The sequence below is a fragment of the Psammomys obesus genome, unplaced genomic scaffold (assembly GCF_907164565.1).
Source record: "Psammomys obesus unplaced genomic scaffold, mPsaObe1.curated_primary_1811, whole genome shotgun sequence".
Taxonomy (NCBI): Eukaryota; Metazoa; Chordata; class Mammalia; order Rodentia; family Muridae; genus Psammomys; species Psammomys obesus.
Window position 1 is genome coordinate 1,762,299 of NW_026591711.1, and position 22,733 is coordinate 1,785,031.

At 40.1% G+C, this 22,733-nt stretch overlaps 1 protein-coding gene and 1 long non-coding RNA gene across 2 annotated transcripts in view; one reads left to right on the forward strand and one right to left on the reverse strand.

Annotated features, from left to right (window-relative positions):
- LOC129680249 (uncharacterized) overlaps positions 1-22,733 on the forward strand; it is a 34,569-nt gene that overhangs the window by 8,972 nt on the left and 2,864 nt on the right. The window contains exon 2 of the long non-coding RNA XR_008720660.1: positions 16,015-16,079. This is a non-coding gene — a long non-coding RNA (uncharacterized LOC129680249). The remainder of the gene's footprint in view (positions 1-16,014; positions 16,080-22,733) is intronic.
- CUNH7orf31 (chromosome unknown C7orf31 homolog) overlaps positions 1-22,733 on the reverse strand; it is a 28,686-nt gene that overhangs the window by 1,873 nt on the left and 4,080 nt on the right. The window contains exons 2-8 of the mRNA XM_055611839.1: positions 18,923-19,099; positions 14,624-14,695; positions 12,703-12,732; positions 8,626-8,807; positions 8,235-8,323; positions 2,417-2,591; positions 2,036-2,127 (exon numbers count right to left, since the gene is read on the reverse strand). Coding sequence (XP_055467814.1) covers positions 2,036-2,127; positions 2,417-2,591; positions 8,235-8,323; positions 8,626-8,807; positions 12,703-12,732; positions 14,624-14,695; positions 18,923-19,099 — 817 coding nt within the window. The remainder of the gene's footprint in view (positions 1-2,035; positions 2,128-2,416; positions 2,592-8,234; positions 8,324-8,625; positions 8,808-12,702; positions 12,733-14,623; positions 14,696-18,922; positions 19,100-22,733) is intronic.

The window sequence follows — 22,733 nt, forward strand, 5'->3', positions numbered from 1 at the left end:
TATGCCAACAACTGACTAAGTGTTGATGGTAGAATCTAGCTGGTGAGTATACAGGTACTAAAGGAAAATTATTTCTGTATGCTTGAAATTTTATAATAATATGCTAAAGAAGACACCAAAAAGAAGTATATGCATGTTGATCAGGAAAGGTAACAATGGTGTATGTGTGTGTGCTCACGCGCGCATATGCGTGTGTGTGTGTGTGTGTGTGTGTGTGTGTGTGTGTGTGTGTTTGTGTTTGGGAGGGTAGCAATATAGTTCAGTTGGTGGAATACTTGCTTAGAAGCTTGGGTTCAATCTGAAGTGCTTCATAAAACTAGGCATAGTGGCAAAAGCCTGTAACCCAAGCATTAGGGGAATAGACACCAGATTGGAGTTTAAAGTCATCCTTGGCTATATTGAAACTCTCAGGCCAGCCTGGGCTACATGATACCCCATGTTTAAAAAAAAAAGAATGTTGATAAGATAGTAACAGTAGCATGGAGTTAAAGAATAAAGGACTTTGGATGATCCTTTTTGACTATCCTAGTTGGAGGAATTTCCATACTGAATCATTCATTGTAATAACCTTTAGCTAATCAAGCTTTAGTAAATAAACTGTGAGAGGAAGAAAGACCCCACCTTTCTGATAAGTTTTACTACATTTGCCATTAAAGAAAAGGATATCGGATTTTAGTAGTATCTGCTATGTAAGCAACAACTTTTATTTTATGTGCATTAGTGTAAAGGTGTCAGGTCCCTTGGATTTGGCATTACAGACAGCTGTGAGCTGCCAGGTGGGTTGTGGGAACTGAACCCTTGTCCTTTGGAAGAACAGACAGTGCACTTAACCACTGAGCCATCTCTCCAGCTTGCAACAGCTTTCAGTACATTCTTTTTTCTTCTGACATATCATGGGCTGGCTTTGAAATTGATATGCAGCTGAGTATGACCTTCAGCTCATGAACCTATTGCCTCCACCTTTCAGGTGCTGGAATTATAATTATGTGCCACCATGCCTGGTGTATGAGGTGCCGAACAATCAAACCAGGACTCCATGCATGCTAAGGTAGCACACGACCAACTGAATATCACCTCTAGCCCCAGGACTCGCATGTCATTCTTTAAAAGGTTCACAGGGATTTTTATCACCACTAGAACAGCCTTCCCTGGAGTGGCTGTGCATGTTGCGCACAGCCCAGCGTCAGAGCATGTAACTAACCCAATAGAGAGTGCCCGTGCAAATACAGAATCAAAACAATTAAGAGCCCTTTGGTGGCTTATAAAGCCCAATTTATGGAACCAATTCAGGTGTTTGATTTGGCATCCTCTTCACAAATGCTGAAGCTAATATAAAATTTAAGTGTTCAGTGTGATCTAAAAATAATCCATGTTTTCATATGCTTATAGTTATATATATGTTTCCACAATGTATACCTTTGAAAAATTGTTTTCAAAAGTTGTATTCATACAGAGTACAATTTATGGCCTCAGTAAACCAACAAATGAATATTAGGTCATTTTGCATTCTTTATATAATTGATCTGACAGATTATATATTTTATTACAGGGCTTGATAATTTCTCCCAAGCCACTTATATAATCAATTATTTATTTATATAGGCAAAAAAGTATTGGCTTTTGATTGCAATTCAGTCAACTCTCAATTTTTGTGACTATCAGGAAGAAGTCATTAATTTCTTCAAAAGTCATGGTAACGTGTAAGATACCCAAGTCTGCAAAGATACAGACTTTATCAAGGATCATGAAGTCACTAGTTAAGCTTTACTTTTCATAAGCAAATTCTTTTATGAATTAGTTTATCAATGGTAGCATGGTAGAAAATGTTTAAAAAAATAGTACTGTGAGGAGTTGTTTTTCCAAATGGTGATAAGGATCTCTAGGTCAGTTCTAGTAAGTTCAGAATTATCTTTCAACTAAGATTGTCATTTTGCTTGGGTGTCCACAATACTCAAGACAGAAAACATAGGAAGAGACAAGGCCTGAATGCTCCCCCAAACACACACATAACTGAGAGTTGATTGCAGTTACTTACAGGCTGTGGGTCAAATCCTATTTGTCCAGCTAGATCTGCTACCTCCTTTTCACGGTAATCATCCAGTTCAAGGGGGCTCATGGGCCCTGTACCTTAATGAGAAAATTGTCTTATTATTTTGATAAATGAAGAATGGTACTTAAACTGCTTTGTAAACAGGAAAACCTACTCATTCTCTTTATCATAAATTATAAGCAATAAAATATGAACCAGCCTACCTCCCAAATGCCCATTTAGCAGAGAAACTGAGCTTTCCCATTAATGTGGATTAGTATACAATAAGTAACATGAAAGGACATCAGAAAATGGAAGCTTGTGATAGATAGCATTTGTGAGTGTTCCTTTTTTATTCTCATTACTTGTGTTAGTGGGGACTCATACCTGTAAAATCATGATTGTATGAAGTGATCCAGTGGGACCTCTCAAGGTTTCTTTGTATATTGGCTTCTTTTGCAGACTCTACAGTATCCCATGGGCTCACAGATGGGTTAGGAGCAAAGGTTTTAGGAGGTTTGGGGTAGAATATTGGCTTGTTTTTTTCAGAACATTTAGGAAACTAGAATATGAACATAAAGATAGCTGTTACTAATGGTATCTGCCCAAATGAGGGCTGGCTCACTGTCCCAGCAGGCAAGCGGTACTGAGGTAATTTCTTCAATAATTACTATATTCAAGCCAGGCATGGTGGTTGTAACTACAACCACATTTTATCAAGGAGATGTTCACATCTCTTCTCAAATTCTCTGAGAACTTAGGTTGGAGTTTGTCCCTCGCTACTCTACTTCTAGTGCAATTTCATTAGCCATCCTGAGGGTTCTGTGAACCGCTGGCTGACTTTAGCCAAAGTGGCTGCTTCTTTGTCTTCTGTCCCTGAAAGTGAACTGCACGATGTTGGCCACAGCTGACAAAGGCTTAAGTCACTCACATTAAAATATAATGGTCATTCTTTATCTAGAACTGTAGTTTTATTTTGTATTCTCTAGAGAGTTGTGCATGTAAGCATGGCTAGATGCATCACAGTGTGGCTCTAACCATTCAGTCAGTGCCCGGATGTACACAATGGGCAGAAAAGAAAGAAGGATCATCAGAAGCGAACATGCTCCAGGAGCACACTGGCTAGTACAAGAGAGTAGGGGTGAAGAGACTACAGACAGCTGTTTTTAAAAAGGTTAAGACAAAACTACGTGGAAGTTCTCTGAGGGAAGAGATTGATTCTAGTTGAATGGAGAAGTGAGGCCAGGGGCAGGGTGGGAAGGAGGGAGATGAGAGAGTACATGTTATGCTATGCCACAGCAACTAGGCAGAGATACAGAGACAAAAGGCTACAGAAGCAGACGTGGGGTGGAGGTGGGCAGTACGTAACATTATGCCACTTGTTGCCTGCATGCCAAGACCACCTTTAATGTTTGCAGGGCCTGGGGTTTGAAGTATAAATGGAAGCCTACCATGTGTCTAAACAGTTTAGCTGAAATTAACAAACTGGTTCTACTTTGACCTGCCAGTTAGCAACCTGGAAAGACAGTTCCAAATTTAGACTTCTCAGTCTCTTTCAAGTTTATACTGCAGATGTTGCACTTAGTCTCAGGGGCTCTCTTCTACCTCCCATCACCCCCATTCTGGCTGGTAGCTGTCTCACTACCCCACTAGCCTAGAGCTGTAGACTGGCTGGGGATGTAGTAACCCTCAAGGATGGATACAAAGAAGAGGCTCTAGACTGGTGTGGGGTGGGAGACGGGAACATGTGCTGTACAGGGATCCAGCCTCTTACTCCGTAAGTCCCAGCCCCACGGGGAGGAGCACAAGTAGGAAGGGCAGGGGACAGCCATGAAAAGTTTCTAGGCCCAGGGGTGATACTGTTACTAGAATTCTTGTAATGTTGAGGCAGCTCCCATTTTAGGGAAGTAGAGAACTCATGTAAAAAAAAGACACGAGTCTGTGTCAAGAAATATTATAGAGCTACCTCTATATGTTGCTAATCTATGGCTTGCTTACTTAGGGGTAGAGAAAGCTCCTTTAAAAAGATTTATTATTAAATTTTATTTGCATATACAATATGTATGTGTACTTGTGAGTTTATGCAGGAGCCCACAGAAGACAGAAAAGGGTGTTAGATTACCTGGAACTGAAGTTACAGGCAGTTGTGGATGGTGGGAAATAAACCCGAGTGCTCAGCAAGAACAGCAAGTGCTTTTAACCAGTGAACCATCTTGTCCAGCCCCCCAAAAGCCCTCTGTGTTTCCTTGTCTTTTTCATTATTTGCAGAGCTAGCTTATTTGAAAAAATATGGGCCTTCTTCAGACACTGTTTTAGGAGGTGTGGCTAATTTATTTTATACTGAGTGATCACTTGCTGAGATGCAGTCTAGGACACAAGAAATTAAATATGAAATGCAAGATTTAGTGTTGTCTATGGTGTCTTGGCAAGGGTTTTAATAACCAGGAAACATTCGAGTGGGGCCTCTGTTAACATGGAAAAGAGCTCCCTTTCAAACAGAAGCCAAGGCTCTGTCCAGATGCTTAGGTTTAAGGAAATCTGTTTTGTAATGAACATTAAATTAATAAATAGACTTGGAGAGTCTCTGAAAATTGTTTAAATTAAGTTCAAAGTTAGGGAAGTGAGCTGGGCACAGCAGTGCACAGCTGTAATCCCAGCACTCAGGGAGGCAGAGACAGGCAGATTTCTGTGAGTTCCAGGCCGGCCTGGTTTAAAAAGTGAGGCCAGGACAACCAAGGCTACACAGAGAAACCCTGTCTTGAAAAACAGCAAACAAACAACAACAACAAACAAAAACAAAAAAAGCAAAGTTAGGGAAGTGTATGGCACATCCTTCTGGGATTAGGTCTCATTTTACTCAAAAGATGATTACAAAGTACATTTTGTCCTAAAGACTTTATATCACAAACCGAATGCTAACTGCACTCTGTTACTGAGAAAGAAAGGGCAAGGGGATTTAGGCTTGTCAGCAAATAGTGACATAAGCAGCCCAGAATAAACAAATATTAAAACTTGCTTGTTTACCAAAGGAATGTATGTCTGGCTTAGTAATGGCTGGAAGTGGCCAGACAGGAGATCTCAGAAGAAAGTAGTGGCACAAGAAGACCTGTGTCTTAGGGTTTAATTGCTGTGAGGAGACAGCATGACCAAGGCATCTCTCAGAAAGTAAATCGTTTCACTGGGGCTGGCCTACAGTTTCAGAGGTCTAGTCCATTATCATGGTGGGAAGCATGGCAGCTTGCAGGCAGACATAGTGCTGGAGGAGCTGAGAGTTGTACATCTTGATCTGCGGGCAGCAGGCGCGGCTGTGTGTCACACTGTGCATAGCATGAGCATAAAAGCCTGCCTCCAAGCCTGCCTCCATAGTGACACACTTCCTCCAACAAGGCCACACCTCCTTATAGGCCATGCACTCAAACATACACCACAACACAACCTGGTTAGAGCAGCAAGTACTTGGTAACAACTCGGTTGAGAAAAGAGTCAGATCAAACACAGGGATACTGTGGGCTCTGGGTGGGAATGAGGTACCCAGAGCTCTGCAGTTCTGATAGCATAAGCTTCAAACATGTATCAGGGAGGATGAGGATAAGATGATAATATTTAAAATATTCTGTTAAGGACTAAGCCCTAGGCCAGTGAGATGGCTCAGCAAGCAAAGGTGTCTGCCATGAAGCCTGACAGCCCTAGTGTCATCTCCGAATCCTTGGAAGGAGGGGAGAATGACACCTGGAGGTTGTTCTCTGACCGCACATGCGTTATCTACACACCACCACTGCCAGGCGCACGCCTCTAATCCCAGAACTGGGAGGCAGACAGGTGGAGCTCTGAGTTTGAGGCTAGCCTGGTTTACAGGTAAGTTCCAGGACAGACAGGGCATTTTTTTGGTTTATTTCGAAAAACAAAACAAATAAAAAAGAGACTAGTTAGACCACAAAAGTGAGATTAAACACTGGGGACATGAAAAAGAACAAACCCCCCAGTGGAAAATACTGTCGGAAGCACTGTATATGAGAGACTGGGATGCAGTTAGGCTGGTGGTGTGATTGCCTAGCATGACTAGCACCCTGGGGTCCATCCCCAGTGCTGAATACAACCAGTGTGGTGGCACATACCTGCCATCCTAGCACTTGGGAGGGAGGGAGGAGGATCAGAAGTTTGAGGTCATTCTTGGCTACATGCCAAATACAGTGCCAATCTGGGGTACATGAGATCCTGTTTCAAATGAACAAATATTTAACAACACCCCTCCCAAACATGGTGGAAGATAAAATACAACATACTCTGTTCTCAAAGGAGTTCTAATCAGTTGACAGGCTGTGGATTGGTGTGGAGAGTTACTGGCTATGGAATATGGGAGGTGTTAGCAGAAAAAAATGTCCCTGCTGGCCTGACAATAAGGTCTTATCCAGTGTTTTCCAGTTTTTATATTATTCCCCAAACTTTTCATATTTGTAGGCCAGCTTTACTGAAATCAAACAGATAAGTTAATCAGAGCTCAAAAGGAGACAGTATGCCTCTCATATCACTGAGACAGCAGATGCCCACAAAGGACAGCTACTAACTAGAACAAAGGCCTCCTGACTTAGATCCCAACAATGTTTCAATAGAAATGAATTGTTGAGTGAAACCCTGGAAAATGAGCAAATTTTAGGCAGGCGAAAAGGCCCTGGAAGAGAGCGTCCCATGGCAGGAATCTACTCAGGAAAGGTGGATGAGGGGAAGAAGTAAGGTGGTTTCCAGAGGGCCTTCCTAACTCACTACATCATTGGACTTTATTTCCACTTGGGCAAAGAGGAACCCAAAAAGGAGTAACATGGTGAGAGCACATGGTAGAGACACCGACTCCCAGAACATGAAATAATGGGGTTGTCGCCAGAATAACCTTTCCTGTTTCTGTTGCTTAGGTAACAGATTTTGCCTGAAGGAATCAGAGACCTGTGATGTTTTTATTTATTTGCAAGACTTTTTAAAATGATAGTTTATTTATTAAAAGTATATAATTATAAAAAGATATATAAAAAAACAGAGATGCTGTTAAAATGATTGTTCTTTTAGACATACTACAAAACAAACAGGAATTTTGTACTCTGTGGACAGCTGTGTGGCCTGCCACATTGGTTTCCAGGGAAAGCTCAGATGTTTCCAACATTCCATTACTAACTGCTTACCTAGTTCCCAAATTCTCGGTTGCAAGGAGCTACTATATGGAAGAACCTGAGACTGCCCTTAGAAGCCACTTGGCCAATAAGTGCTAGCCATTATTATTTTCAAATGCCTAGATATGCTCCCTCGTGATTGAAAGTTTCTCCTTTTTTATCCATGTGGAGTACAGGTGAAGAACAGAGAAAAGCCTCACAAGCCTGAACTCTGTAATCACTGCATAGTCACAGTCTCAGTATCCCCATCTATAAAATGGGTTTAGTGGTAATTTTATAAAATTACTGTAAGAGTTAAATGCTGTATCTCAAATTGGTTTGTGTGCAGCAATTTAACATACCGTGTTTTCTTTTAGACTTTGATACAAATGCATTAATAATGACTAGAATGAAAATAGCTTATGAATCTTTCTTTAAAAACCTCATTATTTTATGCATAGGTGGAATTATGTAAAGTACTTAAGATATTATGAACCACAAGGATGGAGTTAGAGGACACAAAGTATGAGAAATGCAGTCCTTCCACAATGTAGTTTCAAGGACACACACCTGCTTCTGTCTGACTACTCTTGAGATGTCCCATACTTAACATCAGTAAATGAAATCAGCTAATAAAATTAAAAGTGTTCAAGTTAAAATTGCACTTTTCATATAGATATAAGTGGTCCACCATGTCAACTTTTATGTGTTTGATGTATGCACTGTGCGTAGGGGGGGATGGGCATGTGTATGGGAGGGTGTGTGTGTGTGCATCCTTGTGGAGACGAGATCAACACTGGGTGTCTTCCTTTCTCGTTATCCATGTTATAATCTTAGAACGAGGCCTGATTAAATTTGGAGCTCAGTGATTCGGGTAGACTGGTCAGGTTCACCCTGCATCCCAGCTTTTTGTGTAGGTACTGGAGATCAGAACTCGGGTCTCACACTCTCACAGCAAGTAGTTTACCCACTGAGCCATCACCCTCATCTCATCTTGTGCATTTTTAAGTGTATTAGGTAAAATTATATTAATTTTCCCTTAAACACACATTTTGAATAATACTTACATCATAATATACACCCTGACCTGGCCAACACAATGCTTTTCTCTTTGAATCCATGGGAATATCATGCAGTTCATATCTGTAGGGGTTACCTGAAAATTGAAGCAAAAGTAATTATTCTGAAGAGGTCAGAGCTGTATTTTAGTTAACCAGACCTATGGGTGTGCTAAGACATGAGGCCAGGTGGAGATGTCCCGTTTCTACCAGAGGCTGTGCTTGAAGTGCAGTGTGTCTGCAGAGTCTGTGTCTGCAGCGGACTGCAGCTAAGTTTTCTTTTTTAGCCCACTGTGACAGGCCATTCCATCTGCTGCTCTCCTTGCCTGCTTTGATCTTACGACGGGATTCATAACAAGGATAAGACAACATACAGTTTTGATTTCAAGTCACATTCTACCTCTTGTCTTCAAAACCATCATGTCGTAGGCTTTGCTTGGTACGGTAGGAGGAAAAGGCTGCTGGCTGCGAGCTTTAACACCAGTGTAGAGGTCCTTAGGTGAGGTGAAGGTCGGAAACATGGCACCACGGCTTGTGTGTGTATGGTAGGGATGTTCAATTGGATACGATGAGCAGATTTCTCTAGGATTTAACAAGTAAATAAAAATAGAGAAGTACAATTAAAAAAAATCAAATATTTACTGGGCTCCATTGCTGTGGTGGATCTGTTCCCGTGGAGATGGTCCAGACCACATTTCTATATTCACAGAGCTAGCATTCTGTAGAAGCTACCATAAACAATGCTAGATAAATCAAAACTAACTTAATCTGAAAAATAATCATACCTAATTATTAGTATTTCCTAAATTGCTAATATAAAGCACACAGTGTATTAATTAGTCTTACAAATTGTAGGAAATATAGGAAGAATTTTTTGTTTCTTTTAACTTTCACTTCATATTTTCTTTTAAATTTATATGTGCATTGGTGTTTTGGCTACCTGCTTGTCTCTGTGAGGTTGTTAGATTCCCTGGAACTGAAATTATAGACAATTGTGAGCTGCCATAGTAGTGCTGGGAATTGAACCTGGGTCCTTTGGAAGATCAGCCAGTGCTCTTAACTGCTGAGCCATCTTTCCAGCCCCACCACTTCATGTTTTAAGAAGATATACATATATCTGAATCTTGAGAAAGCACTATTTGTAATTGTCGGAGAAAGCACCAGATCAATTTCCAAATCTGGTTGTACAAGTTTACATTCCGACCAGCAATTGAGGAGGGTTCCCCTTTCTCCACATCCTTTCCAGCATGTGTTGTCACTTTAGTTTTTGATCTTAGCCATTCTGATGGGTGTAAGGTGAAACCTCAGGGTTGCTTTGATTTGCATTTCCCTGATGACTGAGGTTGAGGACTAAGTGTTTCTCTGCCATTTGATAGGCATATATCCAAAATATGCTCAAGTACACAACAAGGACATTTGCTCAACCATGTTCATAGCAGCTTTATTTGTAATAGCCAGAATCTGGAAACAACCCAGATGTCCCTTAACTGAGAGGAATGGCTACAGAAATTGTCATACATTTCCATAATGGAATACTACTCAGTAATTAAAAACAAGGAATTCATGAAATTTGCAGGCAAATGGTGGGAACTGGAAAGATCATCCTGAGTGAGGTATCCCAGAAACAGAAAGACACACATGGTATATACTCACTTATAAGTGGATATTAGACATAATATAGGATAAACATACTAAAATCTGTACACCTAAAGAAGCTAAGCAAGGAGGAGGACCCTGGATAAAATGATCAATCCTCATTCAGAAAGGCAAATGGGACAGACTTTGGAAGAGGGAGAAAACAGGGAATAGGACAGGAGCCTACCACAGAGGGACTCGGAAAGATTCTACCCAGCAGGGTATCAAAGCAGATGCTGAGAATCATAGCCAAACTTTGGGCAGAGTGAAGGGAATCTTATGAAAGAAGGGGGAGATAGAAAGACCTAGAGGGGACAGGCATTCTACAAGGAGAGTAACAGAACCAAAAAATCTGGACACAGGGGTCTTTTCTGAGAATGATACTCCATCCAAGGACCATGCATGGAGATAACCTAGAACCCCTGCACAGATGTAGCCCATGGCAAGCTCAGTCCCCAAGTGGGTACCCTAGTAAGGGGAACAGGGACTGTCTCTGACATGAACTCAGTGGCTGGCTCTTTGACCACCTCCCCGTGAGGGGGGGAGCAGCCTTACCAGGCCACAGAGGAAGACAATGCAGGCAGTCCTGATGAGATCTGATAGGCTAGGGTTAGAGGGAAGGGGAGGAGGACCTCCTCTATCAATTGGCTTGGGGAGGGAGGGGGCTACAACTGGGATACAAAGTGAATAAACTGTAATTAATAAAAAAAAAGTTAAAAAGACTACACACACACACACACACACACACACAGAGAGAGAATAATTTTGAGCATCTGGCCCAGTAATCCAACATCTTTGACAGGACTTCCAACCCAAGCCACTTGTTTCTTTGAGAGGTCAACAGAACACAGACACACACAGACATAGCAAATTATTTAGATATTAAAACAAAAAAAATAGCACAGTGAAGGAAAGGTTAAAAAAGATCTAATTTTACTATTGCTTGGAGAACTGCCACAGACTAAGGGACAGTGTAGATGCTGTACAAATAAGAAATTTCAGATGGAGAGGTCCGCAGACCAGAGAACAGTGTTTAATTAGAATGCAAGAAAACAAGACAGCTGTTACAGGTTTAATTGTTTCCTCGAAAGCTCTGCGTTGAAATCCTACCCCCCAAGGGCCTTATATTGTAAACTAATTTAGAAATAGGGTCAGTGTATGTGTGATTAGGCATGAGGAGGTCATACTGAAGTGGGGTGGGGCCCTAATGTGAAGGCTGTGTGCTTAAAAGAAAGTTAAACTTGGACACCCAGAGGCATGCACTGAGAACACCAGGTGAGGTCAGAACTGAGAGGTCACATCTATAGGCCAAGACTCTCAGCAGACTTGGGCCAGCCAAGAGGTTCCCTCACAGCTCTTAGAAGGAACCAAGCCTGCCTACACCACACTGCTGTACACCACACTGCTGTACACCACACAGCTCTTAGAAGGAACCAAGCCTGCCACTTAGAAGCTCAGACTCAAGAAAGATGAATGTAACTTAGCAAAAAGGGCTTCCCTTTCATACCCTGTGTGAAGTGCTTTAAAAATCCCCAAACAAGAATTCTTCAAAGATTGCCTTTTAATAATACCCCTCTCCAGCAACCTTGACATAGATTCTGACTGCTTTTTGAGTAGCTATTCACCAAGGCTGAAACACAATTTTAAAACCTAATGTTTCCAGTGAGGTGTGGGAGAACGTCGGTCTAGCAGCACCTACTACTCAGGTCTGGTTACTTAGGCCAGTCTCTAATAAAAGGAGCTCTGTATCTTGAGGTTCTGGCTGCTTCTAGGAGTAGTCAGGAAACGAATAGGCTGACCCAGAAATGTCCTATAGTGCCAGAAGGCGAGTAAAAACAGTAAAACCTTCCCATAGTCCCACTACAGTGTGGGAAATGTTAATACAGGAACAGGTTCAAAGAACAGCTTTCGGCCAGTGTGAAACAAACAAAAAAAAGTGGCACTGGATTACTTCCTGAGTTCCTAAACCAAAATAAACCAAAATGCGTGATTATAAAAAACACACCCAAAACAAAACAAAACAACAAAACCCACACAAGAATATGTAAAACTCCCGTGCAAAATAACAGAAAAAAAATTTTTGACAGAGATTAATGTAGCTCAGGCTGACCCCAAACTCAACATATAGCTGAGGATGACCTAAAACTCATGATTCTCCTGCCTCTGCCTCCAGAGTGCTGGGCTTACAGGAATGTGCTGGGAATCAAACCCAGGACCTGGTGCATACTAGGCAAGTGTTCCACCATCCTAGCTACATCCCAGCCCTAAATACTTTATAAAAGTGCTTTGCTCTTAAAAGGTAGCTGGGATTGCCAGCGTGCACCACAACGCCCGGCTTCACCCTCAAGACTATTAAGATTATCAAAACAAGTAAAGTCGAAGGAGCTGACCCAGCCAAGAGGCACCCAAAGAGACCTGGACTAAATGCAATATGGTGTCGTAGGTGCAATCCTAGTACAGAAAAAGTCAGCATCAAATGTGATTAGACCTGAAGTGTGGAGTCATTAATGGCAGTGCACCGTCCCTGGCTCATCTGCTATGAAAAGCATTCTGCATAAAAACTAAGAGACAGCAGGGAGAGTAGGGGTACATGAGGAAATCTGTTTTAACACATAATACATTTATAAGCCTAAAACTATGCTAAAATAAGATTGTATTTTAAGAGACAGACAGGATAAAAGTGAAGAGAAATAAAATATCAGTGCCTTGGACTTGTCCCAATAGCTAACCTGCAGCTTTCAAGAAATGTTTCATCTGTGTTCATACCCATCTAAGTCATAAGCAGTCCATCATTTTTTTTTTTTTAGTATAAAAGGGAGGAAAATATAAAGTATATGCTTACCCCACTGTTGAATTAGGTGGTTTGGGTAACCTAGAATAGAAATAGGAAAAAAGTTTAAGTGGGGCTTTTAAGGGCCTGAATTCCTATTAGGAACTTAAGAATATTAAGCTATATTCTGTGTTTAAACTATTTTGACATGTAGGCATATTTTTACTGCCTTACACAATGATAAGACACAGGCATGGTATTTTCATATCTTAATTGCCCTACATATCGATTTTCCCACTGATTTCAACTTAGTCCTGGTTACCAAACCTTTTGCATTTTTTTATTTGCAGGGAAGGTTCAGGGGCTGCAAGTTCCTGTTCTTACTTCCTCGGTCATAATCAGGCAGTAGCCAGAGGACCCTGAGAGCCTGGCATCATGTGTGATGCAGTTATGTGTCCTAGAGTGGCCTGTGTGGCCTGGCTGGGAGGATATATAAATATCGGGTGTGCTGTGTCCCTTTGCCCGTGACTGCTGCTCTCTCAGGACAGTGGACATTGCAGTCACCAGAGGGTAGAGTGCAAAATCAGCCAAGTTCCCAGAGGCAGGGATTTTCGGAATCAGTCTGTTTTGCTGTGCTGCACTTACTGACTACTCTGAACCCACAGGCCAGGAGTTAATACTGTGGTCCTGGAAACAAGCCCCCGCAGAGGGAAAGTTATCCGCTGAGTGGCGACCTCAGCAATTGTTTTCAGCTTATGTCATAAGCCTCTGACAGATGTTAGGTGTAGAAAATAATCAGAATGTTATCATTTCACAACCAAATAAATCAGAAGATTTTACTACACTGCTAATTGTTTTAGATATCCTTCATGTTGGATATATTCACAAGAAAGCAGCAAGCCTTATAGCTGTATTATTCTATAGTGCATTATAAATGCACAGTTCACATGAGCCATAACACTTTTTATCTTTATTTGTATTCTGTGGGTGTGAGCTGAAAAAAGAAATCATTTCCTGTCTTCCAGCTATGTTACTGAGGCAGAAATATGGGAGTGCGGGAAGTGACGAATATGTGAATCCAAAGGATTTAGTGTTGCTAGGATGGCTACTATATATTTATATATAAATAAAATATGAGTTGGCATCTGAAATTGTTCTCATGTGATAATGTTTGCTATGACAGTTCATGACTAAGATGGACTTGAATCAAAATGAAAAAAATTAGATGAACTATTTCTTTAAAAAATTAAAAATTTAAAAAGATACAAAGTAACAGATGTTCAGACATCTGTCCATTAATTCTGCCATGTTTGAATTGAGTTAATGAAACCCAAATGTGTACAACTTAGACAAACAAATTTTGGCTCCCTCTAGTGGCTGAGTCTTATATTGCATTAGCTTCTTAGCCCAAATCTTAAGGGTTCAGTGTTACTTCAGTGCTTCTGTAATTGCTGTATGTTCATTGTACATAGAAACTCGGTTCAATATGGAGATGGCATCTATTTTTATTTGAAAATAAACCCATGCCTTTTCAGTATACATAAGAAGTCACTTCAAAACAGCAATTTAATATGATGGGATATAGTACCTTAAATTGAAGGTAAGGTAACAACACCCACAAAGAGAGAGTAAGAGTAGGTAATCATAATAAGCTCTGTCCTCATAAATTCCAATTCAAATTTTGTTGAGGAGCCTTGGCGTTTTCAGTGACTCTTTGGGAACATCTTACTAGCTGAGAGGGGAGGCAGAGATGTGGTCCAATAGGCGCTTTGGTCCTTAGTTTGCACGGGCTTGTTCAAAGACTACAGAATCTGTCTGGTCCATTTGTTTCCATTTGTTTATAGTTCATTTCTTGTCTTAGGGATCTTTACTATGAAGGAAAGTTTTGTTTCTATAAAAGGGCTTTTAAATTTCTTACATAATTCATTTCCACTTGAAATGCTCACAGTGTTATCTGTGATCTCACACATAACAGCCCCTGCCAACAACTTACAAAGAATCATTTCCATAGACATCACTTTTCTTGTTTTGTGTCAAATAGTAGAACTGTTCAATAGGAAGATTTCTGAAAAGATAACAGATTAAATTAAATGTATTTTTACAAAATTACAGCACATCAATTAGATAGTAAGGACAAACAGGAATACAGTCATGAATATATAGAATTTCTATACAGAATATATAAAAGGTAACACTTTAAATTAGTTAAGAAGTTTTCAGTAAACAGGATGGGAAGACTTAACTATCTCAACTTAGCACTGCAAAAGAGGTAATTTCAGTTATAGTAGAACCTAAAGAGCATACAAATGGTGGCACACACCTGTAAGTTCACAAGCAGAAGGCAGAGATAGGACTTGCAAGTTCAGCTTAGGTCACATAAACAGACCTAGCTGTTAAAACTGAAAATTAGAAAGGGGCCTGAGATATGGTTCAATGGTTAAGAGTGTTACTGTTGCTGTGGTAGCTGGGAGTTCAGGCCCCAGCAGCCGCAGGGGGCTCACAGCACTTTGTTCTCTGTGGGCAACTGCATTCATATGTGCATCCCTAAAAACAGACAGGTATCATGCATAATTTTAAAAAGCAAACACCCTCTCCCTAAATACCCAACAATGGGGAAAATCTATTCAAATAAGTATTTTTCCACCGATAGATTTTTTTTTTCTGTTTTGGGGGTTGTATGTGCATGTTCATGTATGTTTGAGACAGGGCCTCTTGTTCACTTTACAGCCTAATCTCAGCCCCTTCCCTCCTCTCCTGACAGTTCTACCTTTATGCCCCCCTTCTGCACATTCCCCTCTTTCCTCCTTCTCAAAGAAGGAGAGGCTCCCAAAGGGTACTAACCCACTCTGCATCTCGAGTCACAGCAGGACCAGTATCCTCTCCCACTGAGGCCTGACAAAGCAGCTCAACTAGAGGAAAGGGATCCAGGGGCAACAGAGTCAGAGACCACCCCTATTCCCATTGTTAGGCTTCTGTCTGCAAGCATAGCAAAGTATCATTAATAGTGACAGGGTTGGCTCTTTCCCATGGGGTAGGTGTCTGGTTTTTATTTTATTTTATTTTATTTCTTGTTTGGTTCTTATCTGGTGATAAATTTTCCGTTTTGGACATTAGAAATTATTCATGCAGTTATATTAACTTTTAAGTACAACCACCATTACCATTAAAGACCACCAAGAAAAAGTTCTTCAATCGTTTAGTTCACATAATACTAGAGATCTATTTAATATATTTTTATCATCTTACAGTAGCTTAGTGAAGAATCTATTTACTTTTAAAAATAAATTAACAATTTTGCTACTTGACTAATAAGTTTATAAGTAAAAGCATTTATGAGAGTGAAAGCAAGGCCATGCATTTTGATTGTTGATTTTATTCTTTCAGTGTATGGATGAATTGGGGGATGACTGACTCAACTTAGAATTTCTGAAGTTTTCACACATGGTTAGGTGAGTATTATTCAAGATGCCTTTAGAGAGCTTTACTTAGATGTAGCCATGTCAGGAAGAGTTAGAGGAGCAATGGCTTCTCCCATGGCATGACAGACCTGCTCTGTAGCTAATCTTCCCTTAGCCTTACTCTTTCTGTTTCCTCACTTCAAATGCTCTCACCAAGGAGCAGGCACCTGTGCTCCTCGTCAGTGGAGCTAGTGAAGAAAGGAGGAGCCCACCCTGTCCTAGTTTGTGCCTGTTGCTGTCATAAACACTGACCGCAACCAGTGTGGAGAAGAAGGTTTGTTACATCTTACAGGGTATGGTCCATGGTTAAGGGAAGTCGGGGTGGAACTCAACTCAAGAAGCTAGAGGAAGACAAAGCAGAGACCACAGAAGAGGGGATACTGCTAGCTGCCTTGCTCCCTGGGGCTCAGCCTCAGGAAAACCTACCTAGAGTGACACTGCCCAGTGGGCTGGGCCCCCACACCAGTCATCAGTCAAGGAAATTCTCACATAGGAGCTCACAGCAAGTTGGATAGAAACAATTCCTTACGTGAAGTTCCCTTCTCTTAGCTGATTCTAGTCTTTATCAAATTGACCAAAAACAAACGAGCATACATCCCCACAAGGAGTGGGTGTGTGGTGTGGAAACAGAGAACCCAACTGAAATGCCCTTTCCACCCAGGAAAAGTGACGAGTGTTTCAAGAGCAATATTTTTATAAATTAATTGAGGCTTGACCTATCAGAAAGCTGGAAAATATTTTGTATAAAAGGCTCTTTTTAGAGAGAAAGAAAAATATTGTTAAGAAAAGACAGTCTTTACAGTTGTTTGCCAAGCTATTTGCAGTATGCTAGAAGACTGTCTGAAAGATGTTTTCAAGAGAAAAACATGCTAAAATGACAACTTTGACATAAAAGAGCACAAGAAAAACAGATACACCAACTTAGACTCAGGGTGAGGGAAGAATGACATTTCTAAGGTGAACAGTACTCCCTCCCCAGGTTCTTAGGGCTGCGCAGTCAGAACAATGAACCTCTTCATTTCAAACTTGATTTCTCTGAATATTCAAAACCAGTCTTTTTTTTTTTTTTTTTGGCTTTGCTTCAACACACCGGAGTTCTGTGTGACTCCTCTGATTCTTTTAGAATATTGTGTGTTTTTTGACATACAAATGTTGGGACCACAGCTGTGCATCTCTCAAAGAATGTAACCCAGCTGCTGAGCCACCTTTTGCTATGTTCAGGTTACAGAATAGATAATGAATAATGGGTCAGTTGATAAGATGAACAGGTGGAAGCCACTTGGGGTCAAATCCCTGGACTACAGATTTGCAGTGTCTGGCCAAGGGAAGTTGCAGCCTACAGTTTACAAAGACTTAACTAACTGTAGCACAGTTGAGTGTTTGCTTGGAGGTGGAGTCTTTAAGGTCAATTGAACAGGTGTTTGAATTTGAAGTCCTTAGTGAGTACTGATGTCTGAATCTTCCCACTTGGTCTCTGCTGGGCCTTGTTCTTATTTGTTGAGGCTTACAGAGGGTCGCTGGCTTCTCATGGCCCTATTATTAATATTTCATTTTCTAGATGTGGCTTATCTTTCCTAATTTATTTCTTTCACATGCTTTAGAATAACGAGAAACTAGATACCTAGACTGTTAGTAAACCAGGCAACTGAGAGTGTTAGATAAGGCAGGAAGACTGTGCCATAAAAGGATTCCGTTCTGGGTAAATAATAATAACCTTTAGTAAATAATGTGGCATTTAATTTAACTTGCTGCTTCTTTTTTTTTTTTTTTTTTTTTTTTTTTTTAAGACCCAGGGCCTGTACATGCTAGGAAAGTTCTTCACCCCTGAACTATACCCTGAATCATTTTTTCTTTAATTTATGTTTTGAGACGGGTCTTTTTTACCAAGTTGCCCAGGCCTTGAGTTTCTGATCCTTTTTCCTCAGCATCTTAGCCAGCTTGGATTACATGCCTGCACGTCCAGGTCTAGGCTCCTTCAGTTTTATGTTTTGAATACTCTTGCTGAAGAAATGGCTTTACAGTTTATTACTTATGAGCAGGCCAGTAGGTTCAGTGGGTAAAGGAGGCTGCTGCTAAGCCTGATCAATTTCTGCAGCCCACATCGGAGAAGCAGGGAACCAACTCCCAACATTTTCCTCTGATCTCTATGTACCCCAGGACACATGTGAAAAAAAAAATCAACCTGAAAATAGTGTCCTGCAGTCCCAAATACTTCAGTAAAGATTTGTGAACAAACTAGAAAACAGAGTCTCCAGCCAAAAACATCAGTATAAATTGGGCCAACTTTTTGCTCAGGCAAAAAAAAATTTAACTTAAAAAACATTTTTAACCTTTGATCTCATTTAGTTTGATTTTAATTTTATGTATATGAATATATGTGCTTGTATTAATGTCTGGGCATCACATGTGTATAGTACCTGTGCAGTCCAGAAGGGGGGTCAGATCTCCCAGAATAGAGTTACAGATGTGTTAGCTGCCATGTGGGTGTAGGGAACCAAACTCAGGTTTTCTGGAAGAGCAGCCAGTGCGCTTAACTGCCAAGCCACCTCTCAGACCTCATTTAGTTTTAGGTAAGTGAGGAATTAATCAAAATTTCTAAATCAATACTTTACTATCTCAAATGACAGCAACATAAAAAAAAAAAAACCCTACAGGCTTACCACAGACCTACCTCACAATTGGGAAGCAAAGAATTAGTTTCTCTCTTTCTCTTTGTGTCTTTTCATTAACAGTGGAAGAACTCCAGAAGCAGACGTGTTAACATAGCACTAACAGTAAATGAGACATGGTTAATGAAGACCTTGTGTGAAGTGACAGTTGGGAAGCTCACTTACTTTGGCCAGGTCTCCCCACCAAATCCATAGTGCTGATGTCCTTTGCTCATGACGAGGGGAGGCTCACACTTTGGCCTGTGTTCTTCAGGAAGGGCAACTGGGACAATGCCACCATATTCTCTTTCGGCACCCCATGGAAGCCTGCATTGTGGCAGTGACTCCCTCATGTCCTGATAACTGTAAGAAAACATAGGTCCTGCTTTCAGAATATAGCATTCTCAGATTATGATACTCTCTGGTTATTGAGATAGCATGTGCCCGCTGAAAGGACTAGGTTAGTCCTCCCCACACCTGTTTTATTTATTTTGTAAAAATAGCTTTATTGAGATGTAACTCACATGCCATAGAATTCATCAATTTTAGTTGACTTGTTTACAGCAGCTTAATTATAATGACTATTTAAATATACTGTCTTTCACACTATTTTCCTGACCTCAAAAAGAAGTGCATGTTCTTTTGCTATTGCTCTGTTAAGGAACCCACCTTTACTTCACCTCGAGCACCTACCTTCTTTGTAGACCTTCATATAAATGGAGCCTTATACTATGTGGTCTTTGTGTTGGCTTCTATCATTTGACATAATGCTTTTAAGGTTGGTATATTATGTGATATGAACCAGGACTTCATTCCTCCTAATGGCTGCATAATATTCTATCAATGGGTACTCCATTTTGCCTAACCATTCATCAGTTGATAGATATTTGGCTTTTAAGATTATTGCTTTGCTAAAGTGGTATTTTTGAGTACTTGATTTAATTTTCTAAGGAGCACTACCAAAAAAATGAATAATATGGCTGGATCATATGTTAATTTGTGTTTAGTTTTTTGGGGAACTGCTGGGCTATTCTATAGCAGATGCTTTATTTTACATTCCTAAAAGCATGGTGTAAAGGTTCAAATATTCTGTATTCACTATAGCACTTGTTATTTATGTTTGAAAAAGAATTATAACCATTTTCACAGAAGTGAAGGAGTATATCACTGTAATTTTGTTTTGCATTTTCTTAATGACAACAGTACTTTTTGTTACTACTTCTTTGGATAACATCTGTTTGATTTTTTGTTTTTTAAATTTGTTTTATTTCTTAGTTACAAGTTCTTTGTATGTTCCAGATACCAGTCTTTTATTATGCAATATGCCCTCCTGTATACCTTCTTTTCACTCTCTTGAGAATATCTTTTGAAATATCAAACTTTCTAATTTTGATGCTCAATTTATTTTTACTTTGGTTGCATGGATTAGGAAGTCATATAAATTCCTGTTTTTCCCTCTATGAGTTTTAGTTTTAGTTCTTGCTTTTATATCTGTCTCTGAATCATGATTAAGTTTTATGTATGGTATAAGGTAAGGGTCAAACTTGCTCCTTTGTGTTTGGATCTTCCTGGCATCATCTGTTGAAGAGGCTTGGGGTGTTGTGAAGGAATAGTATACTATTGTCAGGTGTTACTTGCTTCCCAACAGTTCAGTGAGGTTCCCTATGTGCTATGCAATGATGGGACCTCTGGGGGAAACTTAGGAATAATTGGGGAACTAGGAATTGAGCTTTATATGTGGGTCAGTGTGTTGCTGAACAGAAACAGCCTCGTCTCAAGTCAGAAGCTTAAAAGTGCTACCCCATTCTAACTTGGATATTTGAATAAGTTTGGGAGATTTGTAAAGACTTGAGTAGAACTTAGTTGATTTTATTTTTATTTTTATTTTTTTGCCATAAAAATGGTTTTGTATCTCTATTTTCAGGGCTGGTATAGAGGTCAGGAATTTGTGGGCACAGTGGAAGAGGGCCATGGTGAGAAGTAAAGCATGAGAGAAAAGCAGAAGCGTCTTCTGTAGGCTTCATGTGGACTATGCTCTGAGGGAATGTGGGAGGCAGTCAGAGACATGGAAGTGGAGCTCAGAGGCAAGAGCTGCTGGTACTTTTGTTTCTCTGTCAGGGCAGTACATGGCTTATAGCCCTCCCCCTCCCCCATAGTAACTGGTAATTATAATGGAGAATTAACACTCAGGACTGCCTTACAAATGGAACTAAACATCACATGAAATTGCTAGATAAACAAGCACTAAGCTGTGGCTCATGGACCTACTAACTGTTTTGTAAATAGTATTTTACTGCAATACTGCCTTTCATTTATGTATGACTAGTCTGTGGCTGCCTTCACCCTTTAACAGCAAACCTGAGTATCTATGATGAAACTGTGAAGCACAAAATACTTTGTCTGGCTTGTTCTAGAGAACATGTCCTAACCAGTTTAGGAAAGCTTGGTGACTGTTACTTTGGGGTCCTGGCAAACAGCATTCAGACCTTTCACTCTCCCCAGCTCTGACTATGACCAATACACATGGTTTAGGGGAAGTGACAAGGGAAAATATTAAATACTTGTGATTAATGACAAGCTAAGCTTTAATTTTTAAGTTTGTAAAGTTAACATTTAAATTACAAATGAGTCAATTTCTCAATATCTGACCCCAGTAAATTACACTGTCCCAGAAAATGAGCCAGAAGAAAATGTTAATCAGTCATACATATTGGTACCCAGTGAAACTGGAAAGTTGAAAATTTTTTTAAAAAAACCTTTAAAATTAGAGGTAATGCTTAAATAACCTCTGATCCTCCACTTGCCCTACTCCTGCAGTCTTTCTCCTCTCTGTTCTGGGTGGCAGGAAACTCATGGCAATTTAACTGCCTTAGTCTGCTGAGTGCTGGGATTAACAGGTGTGAACCACAACACCAGCACTTTCTTTAGATACTCATCTATTCAACCATCATCTCTTAGCCTAATACTCAAAACACTGTATGGAAGGAAATGTTTAAAATATAAGTTGAGGTTTTAGGATGAAATAATTATTTCAAATAAAACACTCCTTCTTAACAAAGAGAATAATCATGAAATTGTTGGTGCTTTACTCTGTAGCCACAGAAAATTGTTTACTTTGTTTTTGGGAAGGTTATGGGTGAACCTAAAGATATTAAAGTTACTGTGTAGAATCTGTTTTACTGTGTAGAATAAAGTTGAGTAAGAATCAATCCCAAATGTAGAGGGCTCAATTTGGCTAGTAACTATGGGAAGGCATGGTTACAGGAGAGCTCATAATAAACTTATTATTTTAGCTGGTAGAGAACTAATAGCAGTGTGTGTGTGTGTGTATGTATGTATGCATGTGTTTATGTTTCAAGAATCAGAAATCAGTGAAGTTCACCCAGAGGCAAAATGGGAGACTATACTGAAATCCTAAGCAATTTTCAGGACATTTCTTTAATTGGTATATTCCTTTGCCTGGTGAGTTAGAGAACTTGCTACAGACAAGAAGTCAGCTGAATGGGAAGATGCGGGGAGGGCTAGTGATCCTCCATGCTGGCCTAGCCACAGTTAAATCTGTCTGTCTGTCTATCTATCTATCCATCCATCCATCCATCCAGTTTGGCGTGTGTGTATGCTGGAAATTGAGTCTCGCGCCATGTGCATGTTAGGAGGAGCTCTCCACCAAAATATTTCTAGTTAAGTTGAAAGTCTGAACTTTGAACAAAAAATACACAAAAGAATATGATGCTTTAATTTACTTAACAATTTCAAAGGAGAACAAATAAGGTTATTATAAAAGAGTGCTACGATAATTGTTCTAAAACATACAAGTGAATGAAGTACTTGAAATGAAAACATAAACATTAGCTTGTGCTTTGATCATTGGGTAAAGAGCCTATTTCTGGCTCTTTTACTGTTTACAGTGCTTTCTGCTAACCCAGTCTTCCTTGGGGTCTTGTACTCTTGTCTCTGACTTAGTGTGCCAGAATAATAGGTTAAACCTGGAAATGTG